Below are 25382 nucleotides of genomic sequence, written 5' to 3' on the forward strand. Positions count from 1 at the left end.
CGCTTGAAATCAATGTGGGGCCCGGGGTTTCAACATTGCATGCAGTAATGGCGCCTATCGTTACTTCCAATTGCGGAAGGTCTGCAGCCGACCCGCTGCGATATCTTCTAGTTACGGAGTAGAAGTGGATTATCCGACAAGCGACTGGATCCAATCATCCAGGGACACCTAAATCTACAAAGCAATATTGGCTAAAGATGTGATGGCGGGTCAAAGCCCCACGGCCACTACGTGCTCCATCCAGGATGCAGCGAATCTCGGCACGTTAGCTTGTGACAAATCGGGAGAGAAATAGCAATTCTGAGAGACACGTACAGTCAGACTTGGACAATTGCGCATTCTCGCTTCGACGGCTGCGCCTTCGATGCAGAGGCAGAGCATCGACCAGAGATGGTGTTCTTACCAGACGTACCTATGATCAATGTCCAGGCCATCGGATGGATAGGCACGATTATTACCTCGACCTCTTCACTGGGCGCTCACTACATCAGAAAATCGGTCAATCGCGAGGATCTAGACGATGAGACATCTACCGAAGAACAAATACGCACGCCGGTTGGCTACAGCTTGCTTCAGCTCGCCACTCGAGCATTGCTGCTGGCTTCTGTCGTCGTCAGCCATCTCCGAGATGGCTCATCGAGCTTGATCGAGACAGCTGCTCTTGCATATGTTTTTGCCCTTGACTTGGCTCGGGTGGTCTTGGCGATGCGGCAACCGAGTCTGAGATCGTCTTTGCTGCACCATGCCAACGTTCTCGTGTTTGTCGAGGCCGTTGCGGCCTTTGCTCAGCTGTCACCAGCGATCGTTTCACTTCATGATCCCCAGCCAGCAGCCAGCAGATGGCTGGTCCTGAAGCTTGCGTCCGCCATACTTGCTCTGCTGTGTGCATTCGTCTCACCGCGAGAATGGAAGCCTCTGCCGCTGTCGTTTGGCCTGGCACAGAGGGAGCTTTCGGAGCCGAGCCCCGAGCAGACTTGCTCTTACTTTTCGTATTATATGTCATACGGCTGGCTGACTAACCTCATCCTTCGCGGTACACGACGACGCCTGGTTCTTCAAGACACCCTGCCACTTCCAGAGTACGACGAACCGCTGATGTGGAAAGAGAGAATCATGGAGGCCCGGGAAAAATACAAGACTACGGCAAAGACACTCGCCTACGCCCTGCGTGAAAGTATCGCTGCCATGGTTTTCTTTTCTGCTCTTACAGCTGTGGCCGGGTTTATCTCACCGCTTGCACTCTATCGCCTGCTGCATCACATTCAAGAGCCGGAACTGTCTACTGTGAGGCCGTGGATCTGGGTGGCTCTTTTGTTTATTGGACCGGTGCTTCGATCGAGCTGTTACCAGCAGTATATTTTCAACAGCACACGACTGATCGTCCGCACCAAGATGTGCCTCATCCAAGAGCTCTATGCCAAAGCCGGCCGCTGCTACGACTCGGACGCAACAAGTCTCCCCTCCCAGGAGAAGGCATCATCAGCCAGCGGGCTAGGAAAGGACATCAAGAAGGGAAAATCAAACAACGTCACAACTCTGATGGCGTATGACGTCGATGCAATCTGCAACTCGCGCGACTTTATCATCGTCTGCACGTCAACCCCAATCGAGATCACCATGGGCCTTGTGTTCCTGTACATTCTGTTTGGACTCTACTCTCTGGTTGCTTTGGTTCTCTTGCTGGCATCGTTTCCCCTGGCGGCTCTTCTATCGCGCCTGATGTCGCGTTTTCAGCGGGAGCTTATGAGAAGGACAGACATTCGGGTGGCATCCATCTCCGAGTACCTGGCGTCCATCCGGACGATAAAATACCTGGGATGGGAGCCAATCATGACCGAACGCATCAACGCTGAACGCCGTGCAGAAGAGAAGCAAATCTGGCGCCGGAACCTGTCTGCCGTCGCTGTCACCGTGTTGGGAGATTTCGTTCCGCTTCTGGCCCTGTTTGTCATGTTTGCCACGTACACTCTGGTCGAGGGGCAACCTCTTACTGCCGCAAAAGCCTTCACATCAGTGACCATCATAGAGTCTTTGCGCCTCCAGTTTGTGTGGATTGCGAATGCGACACGGTACTATTCCCAGGCGCGGGTTGCATTCGGGAGAATTGACAAGTTTATGGTCAACGAGCGTGAAACTGCGCCTCACCCATCTGGCGAGCCGGCCTTCCACAATGCTGTGTTCCGTCGCGCCGTTGCTGAGGACTCTTTTCGGCTCCATATCGACTGCAAGTTTGTTCCCGGCGGCTTCAATGCCATTGTCGGCGCTTCTGGAAGCGGGAAGTCGACTCTTCTTCTGTCCCTAACGGGTGAGACGATACTCGAGTCTGGCTCTGCAATGTGCCCAGCGCCAGTAGCATATGCACCACAGATCCCCTGGATGCTGAATGATACTGTCCGTGCAAACATCCTGATGCACCAGGAGTTTGATGCGATGCGGTACAAGAGAGTCCTGCACGCATGTGCGCTACTGTACGATCTAGAGAAGCTTGATGAGCGTGATCTAACCGAGGTCGGTGTCAACGGGTCCAACCTGTCCGGGGGTCAGCGCCAGCGGGTGTGCCTTGCCCGAGCTCTTTATGCGCAGTCGAAGATTCTAGTGCTCGACGACATCTTCTCGGCTCTCGACTCTGCAACGCAGAAGCACATCTGGGACTTTTGCTTCTGCAACGATGCCGTCATCCAGGGCAGAACCGTAATTTTGGTCACGCAGTTTCAGGCCGCAAAAGAGTCTGCTGATTTGCTGGTTGAAATATCCAACGGCCGTGTCAGCAAGCTCACTCGGAGGTCTGAAGGGACAAGGCAAGTGCGGCTCGTGCATGATGACCCGGCGATACGGGCCCCATCTTCAGCCAACTGGGTCCTCGAGAAGACAGAAAATGCGGCTTTCCACCATACCCGAGCTATCGAAAAGAAGATCAACCAGGAGGTGGCGGGCGAGGAGAGAAATCCCAGGACTCTCTTCTACCATTACATGTACCTCTTTGGCGGACACAGCCGCGCAATAATGGCCATGGTCATTTGTCTTTGCCTGCAGCTGGCATACTTCTCGCTGCCAATATGGTTGTCGGCCTGGGTGGGAGCACCGGATCCGGGATCTGAGGGTGCTCACTCGACGGGTTTTTATATCTCAGTGTATGGGGCAATTCTGGGGTCATTCCTAGGGTTTTCGATTCTGAGCCGGGTGTATCTGCAGAAGGGAGCATGGGAGGCGGCGCATACGATGCATGAAAAGCTTGTCTCGGCAGCAATGTGGGTGTCGGTCCATTGGTACGACAAGAATCCTCCTGGAAGATTTATCAACCGGTTCTCCAGCGACATGTTCTCCATGGACTGTGTGATGGTGGACTACCTGCGCATAGCTATGGACAACGTGTTCCGGTTTATGCTACGGCTGACTGCAGTTGGGTCCATTATGCCCGTCTTTGCCCTTCCGGCCGCCTTTGTGTGCACGATCGGGCTCGTCTGTGCGGAGATGTACACCAGAACGCAGCTATCTGCCAAGGCTCTTGCGTCTGCAGCGCAGTCTCCTATATTTTCCTTCTTTGTGGAGAGCATGGCCGGCAAAGCGGTGATTCGATCCGGGCCCGGCTTTCAGGCTGCCTTTGCCGACGATCTGGGAAGGCGGCTGCGGGTGTATGCACGGTCGTCAGAGACAAGGTTTAACCTCAATCGGTGGATCTGTGTGCGTGCAGACGGCTGCGCGGCCGTGATTGCCATGTTGACGGGCATCATCGCCCTGTCGTATGGTCCTGACGTGTCGGCCGGACGTTTGGGCTTTTCTCTGACAAGTGCAATCGGCCTGGGCCAGACGATTTTGACAATGGTTCGCAGCATGAATGATCTGGAGGCCGAGATGAACTGTTTCTTCCGCATCCGCGAATACGCCTCGCTCCCACACGAAGACGACGGCGTGGACGACAAGGACAGCCTAGCGACTTCGGTGCCAGACCATTGGCCTTTTGAGGGCCGGGTGCAGTTTGAGGGGGTATCGGTCAAATATGCGCTCGACGGTCCCGACATCCTGCACGATGTGTCGCTGAGCGTGTCGCCGGGCGAGCGTGTGGCCATTGTCGGCCGCACCGGCAGCGGCAAGTCCACCATGGCGCTCTCCCTTCTCGGTTTCACGAACATTACGAAGGGATCCGTCCGGATCGACGGCGTGGATCTGGCGGCCGTGCCGCTGCGAGTGTTGCGGCGACGTCTGACGATCATCCCACAGGAGCCGGTGCTTTTCAGCGGTGATGTCCGGTTCAATCTCGACCCGGCCGAGTCATCGACAAGCGACCAGCTGACAGAGGCGATCGGTGCGTGCAGCGTTATGGCGTCGCTAGCCGGAAACACGACAGCAGAACGGCACGTGGATGAGCAGCCGATCCGGGCGCTGGACCTGGACACGGCCGTGGCGCCGCAGGGGTCCAACTTCTCGGTCGGACAGCGACAGGTGCTGAGCCTCGCACGAGCCACGGTGCGACAGTCACAGGTGGTGATTTTGGATGAGGCGACAGCATCGATCGACTACCGGTCGGACGTGGCGATTCAAAAGGTGCTGCGGTCGGCCTTCCGTGGGCGGACAATCATTGCGATCGTGCACCGGCTGTCGACGATCATGGACTATGACCGGGTGATTGTGATGGACGCTGGACAGGTGCGCGAGACCGGGTCACCGGCACAGCTGTACAGGCAGGGGGGCATGTTTCAGCGGATGGTGAAGCAGAGCATCGAGCACGGGAAGGGGAGCGAGTGGACGCCCGAGAAGTTGCAGCAGTTGGAGAAGTGAGAAGGGAAGAGGAAAGGATAAAGGGAAGGATATAGAGAAGGATAGAGGTTTTCAGACAGATGGGCCTGCATAGTATAGAGCCATGTAGATGATGGTATAATTACGACTTTAGAAGTGTCAAGTGTGTCGTAGATTTGTATTAAAAGGACCCAAGGTTGCTGTGTCCTTCTTTTCAGGCAGAGTACCATATCTAGGTTGTGAGTCCGCTGGAAACAGGACCTATAGGGCAAAGTACTCTGTATTGAGGACCCTCCGTAGTCCTAAGCAATACCGTAACGTGCTTGCCTGATTGGTTCACAGCCGACTGATGAAAGGCCTGCAAACGTCTGCTCACACCAGCTGTTTCATACTCGGACTTGGACCCTGTTATCACCTATCCTTCCGACTCGCTGCCGTCGTCATCTTGACCACGGCCGACGTCTCCGGAGTCGCGAGCGACGCTGGGCCTTGGCTTCTTCCTGTTGCGAGCGGGCGTGCGTATCCTGGGTTCTGTCGGCGTGTCTGTGGCTGTCATTGCCTCCATGGTCGTGGCGGCTTCTGTGCGAACTCGAACCTCGACTCCATCAGCCAATCCGACGCCGACGCCAACGCCCAGGCCTTCTTCGCCGCGCCGCCGCCGGCTTGCCCGCAGCCGGTACCGCTCGAACTGGGCGGCCTTTTTGCGGCGCAGCCGTTCCTCCTCGACGTCGTCCTGCACGGTGTCCTGTCGGGTCTCGACGGCCTGCACGGTAACGACGTCGCGCTCGCCACGGCCGTGCTTGGCAGCCATGAGGCGCTCGAGAAAGGCGGCCTGACGTTGGCGCTGCTCGGTGGCGCCGCCGGCGACGGGAATGGCAAACTGGCGGCGGGGGGTGTTGGAAGAGCTGGCCGTGGGCCGTGCCGCGGTCTTGTTTTGTCGTCGTCGCAGCTCGATGGGCGTGCAGGCGATGCGGGCAGTGGAGGCACCCAGCAGGTCGACGTCCTGCGGCAGACGGCGGACATGGGGCAGAGGAAGAGGTGTGGTCGTTTTGGTCGTGGTGCTGCTGCTGCTCTTGGCGTCGACAAACAACATCTCCGTCCCGACAGTCTCAGTCCAGACACCGGCAAAGACGGTCCCGCGATACGAGACGATGGGCTGGGCCGAGTGCAGGTCGAGGATCTGAATCTTGGCCGAATTGGCCGCGGTGTCATTGTCGTTTCTGTTTTCGTCTTCGGCGTCTGATGCGTCGCCGACTGCGTGTCCATTCCGGGCTCCGTGAAGGGCCGTAGTTGTGGCGGCAACAGTGCCATCATCCAAGCCGTTGCTAGGCCTTCGCTTCTCGACCGGCTCGTCGTCATCGCCGGCCAGCAGAGGGTTCATCCACGCGCGGAAGCCGCCGCGGGTGTGGTGCACGACGTAGTCCTCGCGGCGACGGAGGAATTCGGGCACAGACAGGTCGAGAGTGACGAGATGTGTCTAGAGGGCGGACGTGTCAGCAGAAGATGTATGGGAAGAGGAGGCTGTGTGCTAGAGAGCGCTTGCCTCTGTCTCCGTGGTGGAATACTCATACTCCCATTCGGAATCGTCGCCATCGTCAACAGTTGGTATAACTGAGCTGCTGCTCGGCTCAGACACGTCATCCATTGGGTCGGTGGAGGCTCTGACCCCGAGTCCGGACGGGATGCATCTGAGCAAAGGCAGATGTCGGGAAAGATGCGATTGCAAAACATTAGAGAGCTGCACGGAAAGGCTACGCTTGCTAGCGAGCAGAGCTGTCTGCGCACGCGTTGGCGGTGGAAAGCGGCAGAATTGATATCCGTAGAGGGGCAGGAACGACAGCAAGCCAATGCGCCGGGCGCCTTCCGTCAGGTAGTGTGCAGTAGGGCCGGCAGAAAAACCGAGTCGCGGATTTTTTGAGTCATAGGCGCTGGTGATCCCAAGGTGCTGCTGCGAACTGGGCTGCTGTGCTTTGTTCTGTATTGGTGTTTTGCCCTCCTACCTGTCCGCCATGCCCAAGGTTCACCTTCTCGACTATGTCGCCGGCAACGTGCGGAGCCTGGTCAATGCGATCGAAAAGGTCGGCTACGAGGTGGACTGGATCACCAGCCCGGAGCAGGTAGCCGATGCCGAGGTGAGTGAGCAAACAACGGACCGGACAAGAAGCAGGATGCTTTGACGCTGACCTGCCCAGCGGCTGATCCTGCCGGGCGTCGGCCACTTTGGCCACTGCCTGTCGCAGCTCGACTCGGCCGGCTACCTGCCGGCCATCCAGAAGCACATTGACGATGGCAAGCCGTTTATGGGCATCTGTGTTGGCCTGCAGGCCTTGTTCCGCGGCTCGAGCGAGGACCCGGCCTGCAAGGGTCTGGGCGTGATTGATGGCGCGCTGGACCGGTTCGACGACGCCGACAAGGCCGTGCCGCACATTGGCTGGAACGATGCACACATGCGGACGACGAATCTGCCGTCGTTTTACGATCTTCGTCCGCAGAGCAAGTACTACTACGTGCACTCGTACAAGTACCCGTACCGGCCGGGCGAGCTCGAGGCCCAGGGCTGGGCCGTGGCCACGGCCACCTACGGCAGCCAGACCTTTGTCGGCGCGCTGGCCCGCCGCAACGTCGTCGCCATGCAGTTCCACCCGGAGAAGAGCGGCGTGGCCGGCCTGCGGATGATCCGGGCCTTTCTGGACGGCAGCGGTGCCGCAGCCCTGGCCGCCGGCGTGTCCGTCTCGCTCTCGGCCGCCGAGACAACAGCACGGGCAGAAACGACGACACAGCTGCCACGACCGGGCCTGACAAGACGCGTCATCGCCTGTCTGGACGTGCGGGCCAATGACGCCGGCGATCTCGTCGTCACCAAGGGCGACCAGTACGACGTGCGCGAGAAGGGCACCACAGCAGCAGGCGGCGCCGTCCGCAACTTGGGCAAGCCGGTCGAGCTGGCCGAGCGGTACTATGCACAGGGCGCCGACGAGGTGACCTTTCTCAACATCACCAGCTTCCGCGACTGTCCGCTGGCCGACGTGCCGATGCTCGAGGTTCTGCGGTTGGTCTCGGCCACCGTCTTCGTGCCGCTGACCGTTGGCGGTGGCATCCGCGACACCGTCGATGCCGACGGCACTACTGTCTCGGCCCTCGATGTCGCTAGCCTCTACTTCCGGTCTGGTGCCGACAAGGTCTCGATCGGCTCCGACGCCGTCCTCGCGGCCGAGGCCTACTATGCGGCCGGCCGCTCGCTCAGCGGCACCACCGCCATCGAGCAGATCGCCGGTGCCTACGGCAATCAGGCCGTCGTCGTCAGCGTGGATCCCCGTCGCGTCTACGTGGCCTCACCCGTCGATACGGCCCATCACGTCGTTTCGACCGTCCAGCTTGGCCCCCACGGCGAACGCTTCTGCTGGTACGCCTGCACCATTCGCGGTGGCCGCGAGACCCGCGACCTCGACGTCGTCCAGCTCGTTCAGGCCGTCGAGGCCATGGGCGCCGGCGAGATCCTTCTCAACTGCATCGACCGAGACGGCACCAACAGCGGCTTCGACCTCGAACTCGTCCGCCACGTCAAGGCCGCCGTTCGCATCCCCGTCATCGCCTCCAGCGGCGCTGGCGAGCCCGCACACTTCCAGGACGTCTTCCAACACACCACCACCGACGCTGCCCTCGGCGCCGGCATCTTCCACCGTGGCGAATACACCGTCAAGCAGGTCAAGGACTATCTGGCCGATCATGGACTTGTCGTTCGCCAATTTGAGGGCGACTTGTAGGGGAGAGACAGTCTGTGTGTTTGTGTGAGAGAAAGACAGAGACAGAGTACGAGACAGTAGAAACATAGACAAAGCGATGCGAAACCAAAACGTATCATTCACAAGTTGAGGACCCATAAAAGGTATTCTTCCTACCGTACAGCTTACGTAATCACATAGTCCAGTCCATCTACAGTTCCATTCCCATGAATATCCATGCTGGGCTGGTCACATCCACGCCCTTGCCCCCAGTCCACGTGTCCAACGTGGTGGGCGAGAAGCCTGCCCACTGCAGGCCCTTCATCAGCGACGCCACGTCGCCCGGCTGCGCCGCACGATCGACGCAGATGACCACCTGCGAGCACCCAATGGCCGAGTCGGCCAGCTCCAACAGCGCCATAAGACTGTGATGTTAGTAAGCAACATATACAGAGGAATAGAAACACAAATCAGGACAACATACGCCTGCTTCAGGTCGCGACCCACGACGCCGCGGTCGAAAAAGGCAAACAGCGTCTTCTCGCCGCCCAGATCCTCGCAGAGAAATCCGCGGAAGCTGCTGCCGCCGGCATAGTCCCATATCTCCAGCCAGGCCGTGACGTCGCAGTACCTGTCGGCTACCGCACCCACGGCCATGGACGTCGACGTTGACGACACCACGGACGCCACCGACGTGGCCGACGCCCCTGACAGCGTCCGGCTGAGCGCCGGCATGTGGCCATACTCGCTCGGCGGCGTGCACAGCTGGCCGTTGGGACTGCCGATGCTGCCGCTGCCGTTGCTGCTGCTGATAATTTTGTACACACCCGTCAGGCCGGAGCCATTACCGGCCATGTTCCGCTCACCCTGGAACACGACTTTCATGATCTCGCAAAAGAATCTCTCACATTCTTCCCTGATACGCAGTGTTGCCCCCCCTCGACGGCCAGATCGAGTGTTGTTGTAGTTGCCGCCACGGCTCGAGGTGCTGGTGTGCTTCTTGGGAAACAGCGCCAGCTCGTTTGTGGCAGTGATGGCAGCGAGGGGGGGGCTTGATGGCGGCGATGGTAGTCCTGAGGAGGGGACCTCAGGAATACCACTCTGCCCCTGTGTAGTGTCAGACGGAGCGAGAAAAGACTAGAGAGCCGATAGACACTCACCGGCAAGAATGGTAGTGCAGTAGTGGAAGCCTCTCAGCGACGAGGCAGACGCATCGACAACGTAGCAGCTGGCAAGGACGTTGGCCTGGCGGCTGACGTCCTCGCCATAATTACTACTCGATTGATTTTTACTGGATTGTTTCATGGACGCCATTGCTCCTGATTCTTGCCACGGTTTCTGCTGATGACTCGGTCGGGGAAGATAAGATGGGTTCTGCGTTGGCGACGGTAGTGCGCGGTGGAGGCGATTGGCTTTCGATGGATTTGATGAAGCTCGGAGTTTCGTCGTTGAAAGTGGATTAAAATTCGGTCTGGCTGGAGCGTTTCGGGCAAGACTTGTCACAATGTTGATGATGGAAGGACGGAGAAAGGGTTTTGGAGACCGGATTGGGGATTCGCCAGAATTAAATTGCCGACAACCAAACATTGCCACTCGGGGCATCACGTGGAGATAGCTGGCTGTAATCGAGTGGGGCCGTCCAGCACTGATTGGTCGGCCAACCAGCGGTGTGTCGCTTTCTCTCGGAGTATTACTGCAGACACGGCCACCAGTTTGTAATAATTTATTCCTTGCCTTTCTCGCTTGCATCTTGGCTGCTCAGTCATGTATTTGCATTGGCAATCGTCTCCTCCCACCCACAATCCAGGAGCACGCATTTCGATCGACATTTTGCCTGACCGCCAAAGATGCCCGACTCGCCTACCAGCCAATCAGCTGACATTGCCCCTCCATTAGCGCCCCTCTCTCAGCATATTGCCGGCTCTATCAGTAGCAGCGACATGCGTCAGAACTGCAGCGCTACGCTCGCCCAATGTATTATCGACGACCGCCATCGAGATCGTTTCATTAGTCGGCCGTCGGCCGTGTGACCAGGCAGTCCCTCCCCCCCGCTCCCGGGCCTGCCGCCTCCATTCCGATGCACACCATGATGCTCGTCTCACCTGTTCGGTGGTCTGAATGGGCCAACCGAGTTTGTTGGGCCTCTTGAAACGGCCACCTCCTGCCACCTCGACAGGCGGACACACCTTTTGGGTCTTCTTGGGTCGGCTTCGGCTGACTCGCTTTCTCAAACCTCTTACCTTTGACCTCACCACCTGCTTCTTTCATCATCATACACCTCTGTTCTCCGGCGGCTCCGACTAGGGCGGCAAGACAAAACTCGGTTGATCATCTCTTGTCATCCCTTGCGCCCCGTTATCATCTGTCCATCAAAGATACTATTTACATACACCAGCTCATTTCCGCTTTGTCTCTTCTTTTCTCCGCTTGTTTTCTGTTCCTACGCAACAACGGCTCACCTCGGCCTGTTTTCTGCATCCCGGCTCGTTCGGCCACCCTGATCCGACCTCCCCGACTTGACCACCCCGACTTCTCGACATGTACAGCAGCTCGCCCCCCTTTGAATACGAGCGGCCGTTTGCGACCTTTCTGCTGCCCTCGCTGCTTCGGCCGTTTCGCAGCCGCAAGGCTCGCCGCGCCTCCTCGGGCGACAATGTCTTTGTCACTACCGATGGACTGTTTTCGGGCAGCTCCAGCCACTCGAACCACTCGAACCACTCGAACCGCTCGAGCGTCGCTTCTGCCTCATCTTCGTCGTCCCGGAGCTCCACCAGCAGCCAGTCGCCCCCGTCGCTGTGCTCGTCGCCAAGCTCCTATACCGCCACCGGTTTCGGCTTCACGTCCGCCTACAGCGCGGGTAGTCCGTCCTTTGCCACCTCGCTGACGGCCGAGCCCGACCAGATGGGCAGCATCGACAGTGTGGACGGTCTCGGTTCTCCCCACGACAGCCTCGCTCGCGTCCTGCCCGACACGCTGCGCTGCGTCAAGTGCTCGACCGACGTCGCCTTTGCCGCCCAGATCGTCTCCAAGGGCTTCACCGGCCGCCACGGCCGCGCCTACTTGGTCTCGGCGCCGCCGTCCAATTCGGCACATCTGTTCGCGCCCGAGATGTCGGCCGAGGCAGCAGTCCAGCTGGCCAGCCGCGGTACCACAGAACCAGACTACGACAACGACAACGACCACGACGCGCTGGCCAACATCCGCGTCGGCCATCCCGAACACCGCCAGCTGGTCACGGGTGCCCACGTCGTGGCCGATATCAGTTGCGCCGTCTGCCGCACCAAGCTCGGCTGGAAGTACGTAGACGCCCGTGATGCCTCGCAGCGTTACAAGATTGGCAAGTTCATCCTCGAGACTGCCCGCGTGGCCCGGACGCGGTCCTGGGAAGATGACGACGACGACGACAACGACTGCGAGGGACAGCTCTTCGACCACGACATGGTTCCGCGCGATTTGGGCGAGAATGGAGACGACGATTTTAGCATATTTGGCTCGCCCGGCGTCAACGGCGTCGTCGACCCCGTCGGCACCGCTCGCCAGCTGATGGCCAAGCAGACCGGCTGCATCCATCCGGGAACGATGGTCGAGTTCGACTCCGACGACGACGACGAATGCGAGGAGATCTTTGCTGGCACCTGGAACGCCGAGGTCGTGGCCAGGCGCAGGAGCAGGAAGATGAACAGACTCAACAAGACATAAGACATGTCCCCTGCTTGTTTGTGTTTCTTGTTCTTTCTTTTTCTTTTTAATTTTCTCTCTTCTTTCCTCTTATTTTCATCTCTCTGGAACGGGTAATGGCTTGGCGTTCGGCATACCCACACATACTCTCATTGCTCGCCTTGGGAGACTGGATCTGGGCACATCTACTACCCATCTACACTTATACCCCTTGCTTTCGTTTATGGCGCAATACCCCGCTCGTTGCATCTTCAGGCAATTAAATTTTCCTTGTTCACGAATCGTATTCAATGATATTGAACGAGTTACACTGATTCCTTTGCGAGTAAATTCCTGCAACACTGCCTTACAACTGCGGCTCCACGGCAACGTAGTGGAGATACGCTCCCAGCAGCTTGATGCCCTCAATGTAGTTCTTCTTGTCCAGCTTCTCGTTGATCGAGTGGGCGCCGTCCGTGGCGCTGCCCATCGGCAGCAACAGCACGTTCTTGCCAGTTGCCTGCTCAAACGTGAGCGTGACCGGGATGCTGTTCAATTCGTCAGTATATACTTTCGTTGCGATGCAGGGGGTTCATTTCATCTCTCACCTTCCGCCCTCGCGCGTAAAGTCGGGTGCGACACCCCAGACGCGCTCCACAGCCTTGGCAGCGGCCTCAAAGTTCCAGTGCTTCGGGCTAGCCACCCACCAGTTGCCGGTGTGCTGGGCGTACACCTTGAGCGTGTTCTTGCTGCCCAGCTTGGCAAACTGCTCCTTGACGTACTTGTACACGAACTCGTTGGTCTTGTCGATCTCCATGTCGGGCACCGTGCGGATGGAGAACTTGCCGATGACCTTGGCCGGGATGACCGTCTTGGCGCCGGGCGCCGAGAAGGCACCTTCGATGCCGTGCACCGACAGCGACGGGTAGCGCCAGCGCGCCATCAGCGTCGACTTCTTGTCCTCAAAGATGGTCGTCTTGCTACCGAGCGCCTCGTGGAGCGTGTCCATGGTGAAGGCAATGCCGTCGTAGAGCGACTCCTCGCCGGTCGTCACCGGCGCCACCTGCTCGGCGATGCCGGGAATCTGGATCTTGCCGTCCGTGTCGACGAGCGTGCCGAGGACGCGGACAAGGTCCGTCATGGGCTCCTGGGCCGTGCCGCCAAACACGCCGCTGTGCAGGTCCTGGCCCGGCCCCGCGATCTCGACCGAGTAGTAGTTGCAGCCGCGCAGCCCGTACGTCAGGCACGGCTTCTCCGTGCCCAGCCAGTAGTTGTCCGAGATGCAGACAGCGTCCGTGTCGGCAAAGAACTTCTTGGCCTCGGCCCGAATCAGATCGTCCAGGCCCTCGGACCCGTACTCCTCCATGCCCTCGAAGCACATCAGCAGGTTGACCGGGAAGTCCACGCCGGCCTTTTGGTGCGCCTCGATCGCGTTGAGCCAGCCCAGCACCGGGCCCTTGTCGTCGGTCGATCCGCGGCCCAGCATCCGGTCCTGCTCGTCCACCACGAGCGTGAACGGCTCCGTGTTCCAGCCGTCCGACTTCTCGGCCGGCTGCACGTCGTAGTGTCCGTACACTAGGATCGTGCGCTTGCTCGCGTCGCGGCCGTAGCGCGCCAGCACAACTGGCGGCAGGTCCAGCGTCGGCTGGTCGGGCTGCTTGCCCAGTGCCCGCAGCTCGACCTCGGCTCCCAGCGACGTCAGCTCCTTCTCCAGAAAGTGCGCCATGCGCACCACGTCCGGCCGCCGCGCGGCATCCGACGAGATCGACGGGATTGCTACGGCCTGGCTCAGCCGCTTGATAAAGTGGCTCGACAGGTCGTCGACCTGCTTGAAGAAGCCGTCCAACTGGGGAGCCATTTTGCGGGCTTGGTGGGTGCGGATGGCGTCGGTGATGTACGCTTGGGTCTGGTGGGGGGATGGAGGGGTGCGACGCCTGGTCGACAGAGATGCAAAATGGAGAGTCGAAGAAGATGGAGAGCGCGAGCAAGACAATGAAGTCGAAAAGGAGACGTGTCGAGATGATCGAGACGACAGGCCGGAAATGATCTTATGGCAAGGAAGGAGCGGCCGAATCGATCGGGAAGGTGGCAGGGCGACACGAACTAGGCGGGGCATGCCGAACTCGTCTGGCTCAGCTTACCTGGCAGTTTTTGTCGAAAGATAGACCAACTTGTGCCGCGGAAAGCCGTCCTCATTTTACCCCGCTAAGCAAAAGAGGGAGGTCATGATTATATAACATTCGCACGTAAGGCTAGTCTTAGTCGACTTTTGCTCTGTAAAATCTGGTACGCTTATGGATTCTGGTAGCTCCACGGAGTATCCTGGTAGCATACAACTCTACGGAGTATTTCAAGACCTAATTATTTCTGAAGAGTTACGACTAACCTGGTTGCACTAAATTTACCAGCTTTTTTCTGTTTGCGATGGAATGGCTGATTTGGTGCCCTTGAGTTGCAATGGGCTGGACGCTTAGATTTAGGGTAACATCGTCGTGTGGCTCGGCCATATGGTAGATGCCATTGTACGAAGTTGAAGGCTTTTTTGGCATATTTCTGCCAAAGTGTTCTTGTCCAAGATGGAGGTCACGGGTGAATTGCTTTCCAAGGAAGCACGCCACAATACGCTTTCAGATATCACTGTCCAGGCCCAGAAAAGACCGATCATGAGTACTGGATAATCGCCGGTATTTTTCAAACAGTGGGCGAAACGGGCTGAAGAGATTCTCAGATCCAGGGGCGGACCGTTTCTTAAAGACGAACAGAAAGCTATTCAGACCCTTTTCCTCGACGGTCAAACCTGGGTGTCGACCACGCCTCAAATATTTGAAAAGCAGAGCTGAAAATACAAGCGTACATCTTTCCTGTGAAGAAGGACGTGAGCGCATAGTTAGTAGTTTGCCCGCTTTCAGAAGGCCAAGACAGGAAGTTGCTGCAAGAAGTGAGAGGTCAGTAGTGTACGAAGTCGATGCTGATAAGAAGCCAAAGCCATAAATAGGGGTACGTTTCGTCTGCCAGAGGCCTACATACGCAAAAGAGGGCCGCGAATTATGCTAACGACACAATGTAGTTGGATGCAGTTGGATTCTGAGATTATTTCGGCAAACAACTAAACAATTACAAAGATGCCCTTCCTATTCTTTCTTTATTATAGAGACACGCCAATCACCCACTTCCAACCTCAAACCGTGGCAATGTCATTTGAGTATGTCAATGTTTTTCCACACCCTATGATCATCATTAGCATCACAATCAACAAACAGAGCAACGGAGAACTTACTCTTCAAAGATGCTCGTGACCAACGCCATCGAATCCTTCGGGTCGTAGGTGACATCGATCACTGGCATGGCATGGCCGAGGAGGACGACTTCAACGTGGGCCTGCAACGGCGTGCTGTTGTCGCACGTGACGAGACCGCGGAGGCTGCCCGAGATGTGCACGTGACGGATATCCACGGTCTGCAAGGATTCTTCTGCAATCTTGCCGGCGATGTCGAGGGCGAAGTCGCCAGCCTCATGGGCTTCGTCGAGCGCCTTCTGGGCGACATCTATGCTCTCTGTCGCCGCACTCTCGACTGCGGACAAGGCGGCCTTAGCGGACTCGTGTGCGACATGCTCAAGGCAGTTTTCCAATTCGTTGACGGTTTGGGAGGCCGCCTGGTAGGATTCCTCGTTGTGCCTCTTGTAGTCGTTTAGGCGAAGAATGGCGGACTGCAGGACTCCATAGGCGACGCCCTGGCGCGCGGCGTCCATGGCTTCGGTAGACGCGCTGACGGCAACACGCGACGTCTCGTCGGCCGCGTTCATAGATGCGCTCGCTGCCTCGATGGCCTCATCGCTGGTGGCCTTGGCTGCCTCGAGCGCGCTGTTGGCTGCGGCTAGCAACGTCTGCTTCTCGACATATTCGGTCGAGTACAGGACGGCCTTGGCAGACTCCAGCGTGCCGTCCGCAATCACCTTGGCTGCCTTGAGTGCTGCGATGGGCACCATGAGGCTCGGAACCAGGGCCAGCTTCCAGGCTTCGTACCAGGACGGCGTCTCGTAGGCGTACACCGTCTCCCATTGCGCGTCCATGTATTTCTGCAGCGTCTGCACCTTTGCCTCTGCCGCGTCGATATTGCCCCGGGCGGCTCCAAACAGGCGGTCCACGTCGGCTTGGGCATCGTCCACTGCTTTTTGTGCTGCAGCAATGGCCTGAGTTGCCTCGTTCTGGGCCTTTTCGAGGTCGCTCTTTGCTGCCTTCATCGCTTCCTCCCGATCGCTGTTGGCCTTCTTCACGTCCTGCTCGGCCGCCGCCACGGCCTCGTTGTACTTGTTGCGGGCTGCCTTGACGTCATCTTCGAGACGGCTGACCTCCTTTTGGTAGGTCTCGACAGTGGACCCAGCCGTGCTGGTGACTTCCTTCTGCTTCGACTCCCATGTCTGGCATGTGTCACCCACGTCCTTCTTTGCCGTCTGAATGCTGTCCTCCACCTTCTGCTTCTCTGTCTGTAGGGTCTTGTCTGCGGCGTCGATGCCGGCAGCCGGAGCATGGTGAGCTTTCTTCAGCTCTTCAAGGAGATGTGTCTGGATGTGCTCAATAATATGCTGCTCCAACTCAGCTTCAAGGGCAAAATCTGCGTCCAACAAACTGCGGTCAAAGGCCAGATGGCCGTGCATTGAAGCGTGAAGATCAAACTTCAGTTCGTCGGCAAAAGTGACATTCCTAGAAACACCGTCTGTTAGACTACCTCTGAAACAAGGGGAGCAGTTGAGGATTGTCCGTACATGGAAAAGGTGACCGCCTGTTCTGGTAACGTGCTAATGTCGACGTGGACTTCGACATCGTCCTCGAGAAATGTGGCAACACCATCAACAAGAATGTGCTGCGATGATGGGCCGAGGGTGCAATCCAGCGTGGCTCGTGGTCCGGTCTTTCCTCTCACCGTAAGCGGGCCAAGCTCGAAGTTGTCGACACCGCCTTGGATGCAAATTCCTTCTGTTTTGCTCATAGCTGGAGTCTGTTAGGTAAAAGACAGTTGTACGAATAGTCCTGGAGTGTGCTTACAGCATGCAATATCGGCACGTTTGCCAAAGAAGATCATGTCGGCCATAAAGGAACAGCCTTGCGGATAGCTGACCGTGCCAAGTGTCGTTCCAGCAGGGCAGATGTAGAGCTTTACCTTCTCGAATGTCATGCAGCCACCAGGAGGCGTAGGGATAGAGACTCCTGTGACATCGCAGTGAAACGAGGTCAGATCCTCCAGCGTCAATGCTCCAACCTCGGCCGAAAGCATGTCTCCTAGCAAACGAGAGAGTCAGTGCTAGGCTGACGAGCAGTCAGGACTGCGTGTGACTTACGCATAGGGTCTTCGCTGATCTGCATGGCACACTGGGCCTCTGTCTTGCCGATCATGATGCCGCCTCGCAGCCCAAATCCGCTTTGAAAGGATGTTAGTCAGCAACCACCTGTATAAAATGAATGAGGCTTCGCTGTTGGGGAAACACACCTTACGGTTCCGGTGGAAACAAACTGAGCATAGATGATCTCGAGATCCAGTGCCAAGCTTGGCCCCAGCTTGACATTCTGGCCAGCGTTGCATGGATTGGCCCACCAGCCTGCCATCTCACCTGTTGCCGAGGCACTGTTTACACCGGCATCAAATGTCACGCCAAAGTTCAGAGGCTCGCCGGACTCTGACAATTTGATGCTGAGTCCGGCAGAAACCATCAGACGTACAGATGGCTGGGTCTCTATCTTCAGCACGATGGGCGTGGTCATCAGTCCGTTGCCGAGTGAGATACAAGTCTCAGACGGGGTGAAGAGCTCAATGTCGAATCCCTTCGAGGACGGCCCGGCACGCATGCTGAGCCCTTCATGCGACTTGCGCGTAAGTGAATCCAAGGCTAAGATGCCACCAGACACTGTTCCGTGAAACTGAATTCCTGATTCGGTTAGAAAGTTGAAAAAGGGGGGGGGAAAGGGCAGAAACAAGATCTTACCCTTCTGGATGGAGTAGTTGCTACCAAGTGTGCTTCCCACCTCTGGATTGTCCTGGGAGGCTGCAGTAAATACCACCTTAGTGAGACTCAGGTCTAGGGGCGTGCCGTGCACCTCTGGGACCAACTTTGATAGTTCCCAAGCGTCGTTCTCCTTTGGTGTCAAGTCTGCCACCATCGCCCATTCGTATCCGGTCTTGTTCTTATTCTGGTACAGGTGGGCTGTGCTATCAACGTCAAGTCCCTTCAGGACCTCCACCTGGCCACCCAAAACAGCATCGGATCCGCGTTTGTCTTGATTAGATGAGGATGGTAGAGTCACCTGGATATAGGCATTCTTCAGCAGGACATCGTCCAGCTCGACCTTGTCTCCCAGATCTCCGCGAATGACAACGCCGTCTGGGCTATCTGTCAGAACAGCAGTGGCTGCAGTGTGGTCGGCCAGCTCGACATTGTTCAGGTGGACTTCTAGTCCCTTTCCAGACACGATGGAAAATGTGGCAGACTGGATCTTGACATCGATATCGGGGACTGAAATTGCACAGCCATGGAAGGCATCGAAGACGTTACCAATGATACTGATGTCAAATGGAGCGACTGTTGCTTTCAGGTCAAAGGCGCCGCCAGGTGCATACGTTCCCTGAAAGTCGATTTGAGTGTCCTTGTGCTTGAAAGAAGCAGATACATCAAATTCGGCGTGTTCCCATGGCGACTCGACGGATAACTTGGTGGTGAAAGACGCCGTGGATATCTATCCATGTTTGTTAGTTCATATAGACCGGAATACTGATAGAACCAAAGAGAAGGGGAAGAGAAGAATGAATGAAAAGAAAAAGGAAACAGACAGTTAGCCCGGTGACACCAAAAGCATTAGACCAAGCCGATCCTAGTTGTGCCTGAAGTATAGCCTCGCCGTTGGCTTCATGGATGTCGTAGCTTAGCTCCAGCGGTGCCGTCGACTCCGGGATGTCGAGGTGCAGTGTTCCAAAAGCAGCATAGCTGTATTTCATGGCGTTACCTGGGACGCCCGGGGCTCCAAGGAGCCGGACCCCGAGCGTTGTGAACTGCAGGCCGGCAGGTGCGCTGCGGACAACGTCGAGGCCGGCGAACTGCCCCTCCAGCGTGATGCTCTGGAAGTCGAGAAGGGCGGTCCACTTCTGGCTTGGCCCCAACTCTCCGTGCATCCGCAATGTCGGCCGGTCGACGCCGAGCAGGCGGACCAGGACGGCATGCAGTGTACCGCATGAGGCGTCGATGACCCAGTCGGCATCAATGTTCCACCCCACACTTCGCTTCGGATCGATGGCGCAGTTCTGATGGAAGATCTGCGCCTTCTGAAACACAATGTCATCAAATGAGGTGCCTGCAAGCCCGGGGGCTACCAACGAGAGGCGAAGCTGGTCCTGCTTCAGCGTGGCCAGCTCGGCACAGGGAATCAGGCTGACAGACCCAGTCACGCTGGGAGGTAATGGGCCTTGCCACACTTTCAGCGTGGCAGTAAGGTCCGGGTTGCCAAATAGGGCGATATCTCCCTGCAGGGAAAAGTCCTGGGAAGTAATGGCCTGTACTGCCTTCTCGACAGTTCCTTTGGGTATGATTGCCGTAATTGTCTTCATTTTAGCCCACGAAGCTACGCTGTAGTGATACTGATGATGCAAGTACGGAAAGGCGCGTTTCCTCTTGTTTATCAAACTCGGGCAGCACCTCGGACGAGTCTCCATCAAGACAGCTACATCTCTCGCACGGGCTATTTTGCCCAACATGGAGCCCCTTTCGACGTGGTTGGAAGTCGTACGATACTGCCTAATTGGGGGTCTCCCTAAATCCATACGAAGCTCCATAAGGCTTGGTTTCTAGTAGTATTCGTACTAGGTCAGTCAGTCACCCGTATTATTATCTATTTTGCAACTTACTACGTTATGCGTTTGTAAATCTGCTTCTCAAACAGCAGAACGTTCGATCCACAGCTTCAATGCTACTCTAATTCTGGGTCCAAGACTCCTTGCCAGTGAGCTATAACTTCACAAAACGACTAAGTGTCTTCCAGTGAAAGTGAATATTATATGTAAAAGTGTCCAGCAGTATCCGTGCTCTAGAATAAGGCTTGAATGGAAGGGCTTACTTTTCCACAGCTTGCCATATCCTGTGTCTTTAGCTCAGTCGCGACTGATCGACAAGAGAGACACGCATACGAACACTCCACTCAATCAATCTCCGCATTTTAAAGGGGCATGGTCGTGAGCTCGAGTCTACCTAGCACGTGTTCCCCTTTCATAGGCGAGCGGTGACCATCTTCTCGAACATGAGGCCTTCACCCTCAAGGTAAGACAGATCTCGCCTGATCTTCCTTTATAGTAAGATACCTGTTCCCATTATGACACGTATGTCGAAATCTGCGACATGCCTAAGTACGTTCAGGCTAGATTCTTTGAATTGTAGACGCGCTCACCGCTGTGCGGAGAGCTGATCTGCATGCTGCCTATACATAGTAATAACAGTACTCCGTATTACCGTCTTCCCTATGTTCCCTATGGCCGGGGACGTAGACGCTTACGGAGCGGCTGAACTTGAAAATCTGGAGGACTTGCGTGTGGATGGCAACAATGCGCGGCGGTGCACGGACCACCTCTAGTGCAGAGTTTTCGGCCCAGACTTCATCAAGCCTCAGATAGCTGTCTTCCTTCTGAATACAACGATCTTGGCCTCATCAACATTTAGGCTGGCTCTGCTTATCGACTAATGTGGACACGTTGAAGCCTAGTACAAAAGTCATCTGACATGATACCTCAGTGTATTCGCAACACAGGTATGCCATCGACTTGCGAACGTTCTAACTATTTTGTTGTACGGAGGTCCCTACCAAAAGTTCTTTCTCACCGCTTTGGCATAATAAGGAGGTGGGTATAGTGCTAGTAATGTATTGCTACTGTATTTACTACAGCAGTGTTAGCGTATATCTATGTGCTAAGCGCCCTGTACAAATATTAGTAATATATTAGCGATAATATCCACTAAGCTTTAGCGTATCATCGCCAATAGCTTTCTCCGTATGATTTACACTCTGCACTATGTATTGCCGCAGTTATAGAAAAGCGGTGAGAACGAACTTTGGTAGGGACCTCCGTACTACTTGTTTGAACCCAAGCGGGTGCTTTTAATCTCTTCTTATTCCTACGCCTACTGTCCGACTAAGAAGACGCTACCTCCGAAAAGGCGGCTCAAAAGGCGCAAGCTGTGGCTGTGCAAAGAACTATAAGGCGTAAGTCGGGCAATTGCGAATGTTAAGGCAGAATACGAATAAGGGATTCTAGCAGCTCTTGGTTGGTATCCTGTTTTATTTTTCTCCTTTTGTTTTCTCCTTTTGTTTTCTCCTTTCAATCTCAAAATCTACTGGATTTGGGCACTCTGATACACCGTACTAAAACAAAAATGAGCCCCAGTTTTTGTGACGACATCCGGGAGTACCCGAGATCTAGCGAGAAAGGGTGGCAAATTGTCGTCAACACCTCGGAGGGGGTGGTCACCATGCCAGAAGGTGCCGAGGTCGGGCCTGAGCTGATGCCACCGTTTAAGACGAGCCTTATCGAAACCAAACAAATTGTCTTGCCTGCGATGGTGCACAAAACTCGCACCGCTTATTTTCTTCTCAAGAATGACAATGAAACGTTGGGACGCTTCCTGAAAGCGGACCTATTGACAGACAAGCTGAACAAACTGCATGACAATCTCTGGCTGGCCGGCCTGCCGCTGCCGCCACGGCCTTTGCATCGTCAGGTCATGATGGGTCGTGCCTTGAAACTGACCGAGATGCCCGACGAGCATCTCGTGTGGCACCAGACCGAGCTCTTGCTCAAGCCACTGCCCGACTATCTGCTCTGCCGCGACTTCTGGGCCGAAAATCTGTGTAAAGAGAAAACCCTTTACGAAAGTGCCACCGGCTTCCTTCTCAGTTACGCCTGGCTTATTGAGCGTAAAAGCGATTTCAAAATTGCCCAGGACGAGGGCCTGATCTCAAAAGATATCGAATGGCGGTGTTGGATTTCCTTCATCAAGGAGTTCTTAATTGACATCAATCCCTTTAGCTTACACCAGGTCAACCGTCGCTACCTCTACGGTGAGCTGCGACTCACGCGGCTGAACCACATAACGCGCTTCCTGCCTTCAAAGTGGCCTCATGGCAATTTTGTTCGGGGGTATATCTCGACCAGCACGTGGTACCAGGTCTTCTTCGAGTCTAACTTCTCCTGGCTGCTTGCCGTCTTCGCATTTTTCTCTATGCTCTTATCGGCCATGCAGGTCGGACTAGCAGTAGATGAGCTGTCCGATAATCAACAGTTTGAAAACCTCAGCTACGGCATCTCCCTGTTGGCCATAGCGTCCGTCTTTTTTGGATTGGCCCTGCTGTCGCTGGTTTGGGGTTTTCTCTTTTGCTACCACCTCTTCTCGACAAGGAGTTTGAATCAGAGAATGCAAAAGAAACGAAACGACATCAAGCTGTCTGCGTGATGTATTAAACATCACGTGATCCGCTAGCCTTACAAATTGCCGAGCTTGCGTCGGTTCTCCACAAAATATAGCATACGACCAACGAGTTCTTCGGTGTTTATATTGTCTCCAGGATTCAACTCCAGAAAAAACCACGAAATGAGACCAAGACGCGAAGATACTTTCGTGCCAAGAACGGACCAGGTTGTCCCAGGGGCATCTGTGCACATCGTTTTGAAGCAAGACCAGCCAACAGGTCGAACCGTTCAGGGAACGGTGCAGACACTTTTGACCCGTGGCAACCACCCTCGAGGCATCAAGGTACGCCTTTCAGATGGCCGTGTCGGTCGTGTGCAGACCATGGCAGATGGAGCCGCCACTACATCACAAGGAACAAGCAGCTTTGGCCATGCTACCGGATCGTCCATATTGGACAACACTGTTGGCAACAACGAGGACAACATGCCTAAAGAGCAGATTGGACTAGATGCCTACATCATTCCAGCACGACCAAAGCAGAAAGGGCGTCGTGGAAACGCTGAGGACCAAGGCATTATCATTCAAGGCGAGTCAGTCGAACCGAGCAACAATATGCAAACAGGAGGGAGGACCGAATTGCCATCGTCTTCTCCATCGGTGACATGTCCAGTCTGTGGTACATTCGAAGGAGACGAGGCCGCTGTGTCTCATCATGTGGCGACGCATTTTGACACGGAGCAATGAGCAGGATTGATTCTGGTTGAAAATAAGTGAGGTTGGCCGCACATTGTCTTTAACTTCATATAAGAATCTTTAGTCCCGCTGCTTTCCGCAGATCTGCGATCATCTTTTTGTCGAAAACAACTCAATCTGGTAAATTGATCATTTCCTGCAGCCTTTTCCTGCTAGAACAAACTCGTCGCGATGCCACCCGGATGCTTCGATAGTGTCTATGAAAGGCGGCCTGACGCGAGCGCACACCTTTCCAGTGCAGAAACCCCGACGACGTGATAGGGGCTTGTTATAAGCTCAATCTACCCAATACTAGTATTGTTTGTCGTACTAGGATTGGATTTGATTCTACTATAGGGGTGAAAAGTGTGAACTACTTCCGGGAATGCGGATACTAGAAACCAGGTTATGCCGGCGAGCTCCAAAAGTATCTGACCAAGTCATCTGGCAGCGCTTGCTTCTTGCCCTTTGTTGGAGCGTATATCTGGATGGTGCGAGGCTTTGACTGCTTCTCACAGATGGCAACAGCATAGCCGGGACCGATTCCAAGGTTGTTGCGGAGCCTCTGCAGAACATCGTTGCGCAGCTGTGCCAACAGGGCAGCGAGTGTGCGCAAGGCAGCCTGGTTGGTGTCGTTGGCATCCCAGGTAGCAAAGCGGGCAGCCGCGTGCGTGACGTTAACGCTACGGAAGATGCCATCTGTATGGTGACCGACTAGCAGCCAGGGCGTGCGACCAAACCAAAGCTGCGGCATGTGCTTGGAGATGGCGCCGGTCTTCCGTTCATTGGCAGACTTGATCTCGGCCATGGTCGTCTGTGGCTGCAGACGTCCACCGTGGTGCGTTGCCAGAAGACTACCCGTGGAACCAGCAGCCGGGACAACCGTAGCAGCAGGAGACGCTAGACCACCGTTGTCTGCGATGGCCAGCTTCGTTCGGCTTTCCGTCTTCCTCATAGCTAGCATCCACTTCGAACTGCACCACGCAATTGAGGTCGCCTATCATGTAGCGCAATGCCCGGTGGTGGCTGACATTGTTCTCGCATCCAGTATCTGGCGGGAAGTGCGTGCAGCTCTTCTCAAAGTTGTGACCCCAGCAACGCTGCGATCCGTACTTTCCGCCCCGAAGCCTCTCACGCACCTTGCGCTCGCAACGCTGAACGACGAGCGTGTTGCCGACCAGCAGCAGTTCGAGGCGGAAGCCAGTCTCGACGCGGCCCCGGCACAGGTCAAGGAGCTTGCGCAGGCTGTTGCGGTTGATGACAATATCGACCTCGTCAAAGCGGAAGCTGGGGTTCACTATGGTGGCAGCACGGAACAGCGGCTCAAATGGGAATCGTGGCATGCGCGCCCCGTTGTGGTCGATGGAGAAAGATCCAGTGTCTGGGGGCAAAGTAGACGGCATGGGGGGTGGCTTCCATGCCGGAGCAAAGCCTGAATACAAACAGTTGTTTGAACAGTGAGAATGGCCGAGAAACGTTGCATCTAATAGGAAATCTTACCAGGGGCCACGATGGCCAGCTTGTCGCCTTTCAGCCAATTGTAGCTGCATACCAGCTCGGTTCTCGAAGTGCTGGTGACCGGAGTTGCTGCAGGGTTGAGCTGTGCCGGTTTTATGGATAGGAGAGGACTCTGGTTGGCAGCTACGTCCTTCCACATCCAGGCATCCGGCGACGGTTTCCGCGGTTTGCGTGTCTTTTGTGCTTGTGCTACTTTTTGTGACATTTTAGCTAGATGAATGTGTTTGGAGAAACAACTTTTGAAGGACTGCTGAAGTGATAGGATGAGGGCGGGAAGAGTCATCTTGGGCTTTTGGAGCGGGGTTGGGAGTGATACTAGTTAAAATTCAGAGAGTCAATTATTGGTTGGTTTCATGACCAATTAAATACTGCGTGGATAGCATTTTGACAAACGAAGTCTACGTGACAATCAACGCATCTAGTGGATACAGTTACGGTAAGTAGGCACTTCTTGTCTAACCATATATTCATGGCAGTCTGAAGCAAAACTCGAATTACAAAAGAACACTCGTGAACTAGTCCTAGTAAAGCCCCCCGAGGTAACTCTCACAAGATTTGTATTTGTCCAAACTTTAGATT

The 25382-nt window shown here is 55.7% G+C and overlaps 10 protein-coding genes across 10 annotated transcripts; 5 read left to right on the forward strand and 5 right to left on the reverse strand.

Annotated features, from left to right (window-relative positions):
- Positions 1 to 390: 390 nt before the first annotated feature.
- CMQ_2490 (ABC multidrug transporter) lies at positions 391 to 4776 on the forward strand (the record flags this gene model as incomplete). Its single annotated transcript, XM_014316448.1, has 1 exon — positions 391 to 4776. One exon carries the CDS (start codon positions 391 to 393, stop codon positions 4774 to 4776), a length of 4386 nt encoding a protein of 1461 aa, XP_014171923.1.
- A 373-nt stretch (positions 4777 to 5149) lies between these two features.
- On the reverse strand, positions 5150 to 6311 carry CMQ_2401 (uncharacterized protein; the record flags this gene model as incomplete). The annotated part of the gene is made up of 2 exons (XM_014316359.1): positions 5150 to 6211; positions 6306 to 6311. 2 exons carry the CDS (start codon positions 6309 to 6311, stop codon positions 5150 to 5152), a joined length of 1068 nt encoding a protein of 355 aa, XP_014171834.1.
- Positions 6312 to 6743: 432 nt separating this feature from the next.
- On the forward strand, positions 6744 to 8498 carry CMQ_2393 (glutamine amidotransferase:cyclase; the record flags this gene model as incomplete). The annotated part of the gene is made up of 2 exons (XM_014316351.1): positions 6744 to 6866; positions 6927 to 8498. The coding sequence occupies 2 exons, from the start codon at positions 6744 to 6746 to the stop codon at positions 8496 to 8498; spliced, it is 1695 nt and encodes a 564-aa protein (XP_014171826.1).
- A 169-nt stretch (positions 8499 to 8667) lies between these two features.
- Positions 8668 to 9770, reverse strand: CMQ_2249 (ornithine decarboxylase antizyme; the record flags this gene model as incomplete). The annotated part of the gene is made up of 3 exons (XM_014316207.1): positions 8668 to 8881; positions 8941 to 9529; positions 9617 to 9770. The coding sequence occupies 3 exons, from the start codon at positions 9768 to 9770 to the stop codon at positions 8668 to 8670; spliced, it is 957 nt and encodes a 318-aa protein (XP_014171682.1).
- A 1224-nt stretch (positions 9771 to 10994) lies between these two features.
- On the forward strand, positions 10995 to 12155 carry CMQ_2353 (yippee family protein; the record flags this gene model as incomplete). The annotated part of the gene is made up of 1 exon (XM_014316311.1): positions 10995 to 12155. One exon carries the CDS (start codon positions 10995 to 10997, stop codon positions 12153 to 12155), a length of 1161 nt encoding a protein of 386 aa, XP_014171786.1.
- A 325-nt stretch (positions 12156 to 12480) lies between these two features.
- CMQ_2130 (glutamate carboxypeptidase) lies at positions 12481 to 13971 on the reverse strand (the record flags this gene model as incomplete). The annotated part of the gene is made up of 2 exons (XM_014316088.1): positions 12481 to 12661; positions 12722 to 13971. 2 exons carry the CDS (start codon positions 13969 to 13971, stop codon positions 12481 to 12483), a joined length of 1431 nt encoding a protein of 476 aa, XP_014171563.1.
- A 1336-nt stretch (positions 13972 to 15307) lies between these two features.
- Positions 15308 to 19705, reverse strand: CMQ_2438 (uncharacterized protein; the record flags this gene model as incomplete). Its single annotated transcript, XM_014316396.1, has 8 exons — positions 15308 to 15338; positions 15391 to 16815; positions 16878 to 17103; positions 17158 to 17391; positions 17451 to 17530; positions 17600 to 18035; positions 18093 to 18840; positions 18935 to 19705. 8 exons carry the CDS (start codon positions 19703 to 19705, stop codon positions 15308 to 15310), a joined length of 3951 nt encoding a protein of 1316 aa, XP_014171871.1.
- Positions 19706 to 21518: 1813 nt separating this feature from the next.
- CMQ_2272 (uncharacterized protein) lies at positions 21519 to 22595 on the forward strand (the record flags this gene model as incomplete). Its single annotated transcript, XM_014316230.1, has 1 exon — positions 21519 to 22595. The coding sequence occupies one exon, from the start codon at positions 21519 to 21521 to the stop codon at positions 22593 to 22595; it is 1077 nt and encodes a 358-aa protein (XP_014171705.1).
- Positions 22596 to 22733: 138 nt separating this feature from the next.
- CMQ_2158 (uncharacterized protein) lies at positions 22734 to 23297 on the forward strand (the record flags this gene model as incomplete). The annotated part of the gene is made up of 1 exon (XM_014316116.1): positions 22734 to 23297. The coding sequence occupies one exon, from the start codon at positions 22734 to 22736 to the stop codon at positions 23295 to 23297; it is 564 nt and encodes a 187-aa protein (XP_014171591.1).
- A 394-nt stretch (positions 23298 to 23691) lies between these two features.
- Positions 23692 to 25008, reverse strand: CMQ_2300 (geranylgeranyl pyrophosphate synthetase; the record flags this gene model as incomplete). The annotated part of the gene is made up of 3 exons (XM_014316258.1): positions 23692 to 24259; positions 24399 to 24717; positions 24786 to 25008. 3 exons carry the CDS (start codon positions 25006 to 25008, stop codon positions 23692 to 23694), a joined length of 1110 nt encoding a protein of 369 aa, XP_014171733.1.
- Positions 25009 to 25382: the final 374 nt, after the last annotated feature.

The sequence above is a fragment of the Grosmannia clavigera genome, assembly GCF_000143105.1.
Source record: "Grosmannia clavigera kw1407 unplaced genomic scaffold GCSC_156, whole genome shotgun sequence".
Classification (NCBI taxonomy): domain Eukaryota; kingdom Fungi; phylum Ascomycota; class Sordariomycetes; order Ophiostomatales; family Ophiostomataceae; genus Leptographium; species Leptographium clavigerum.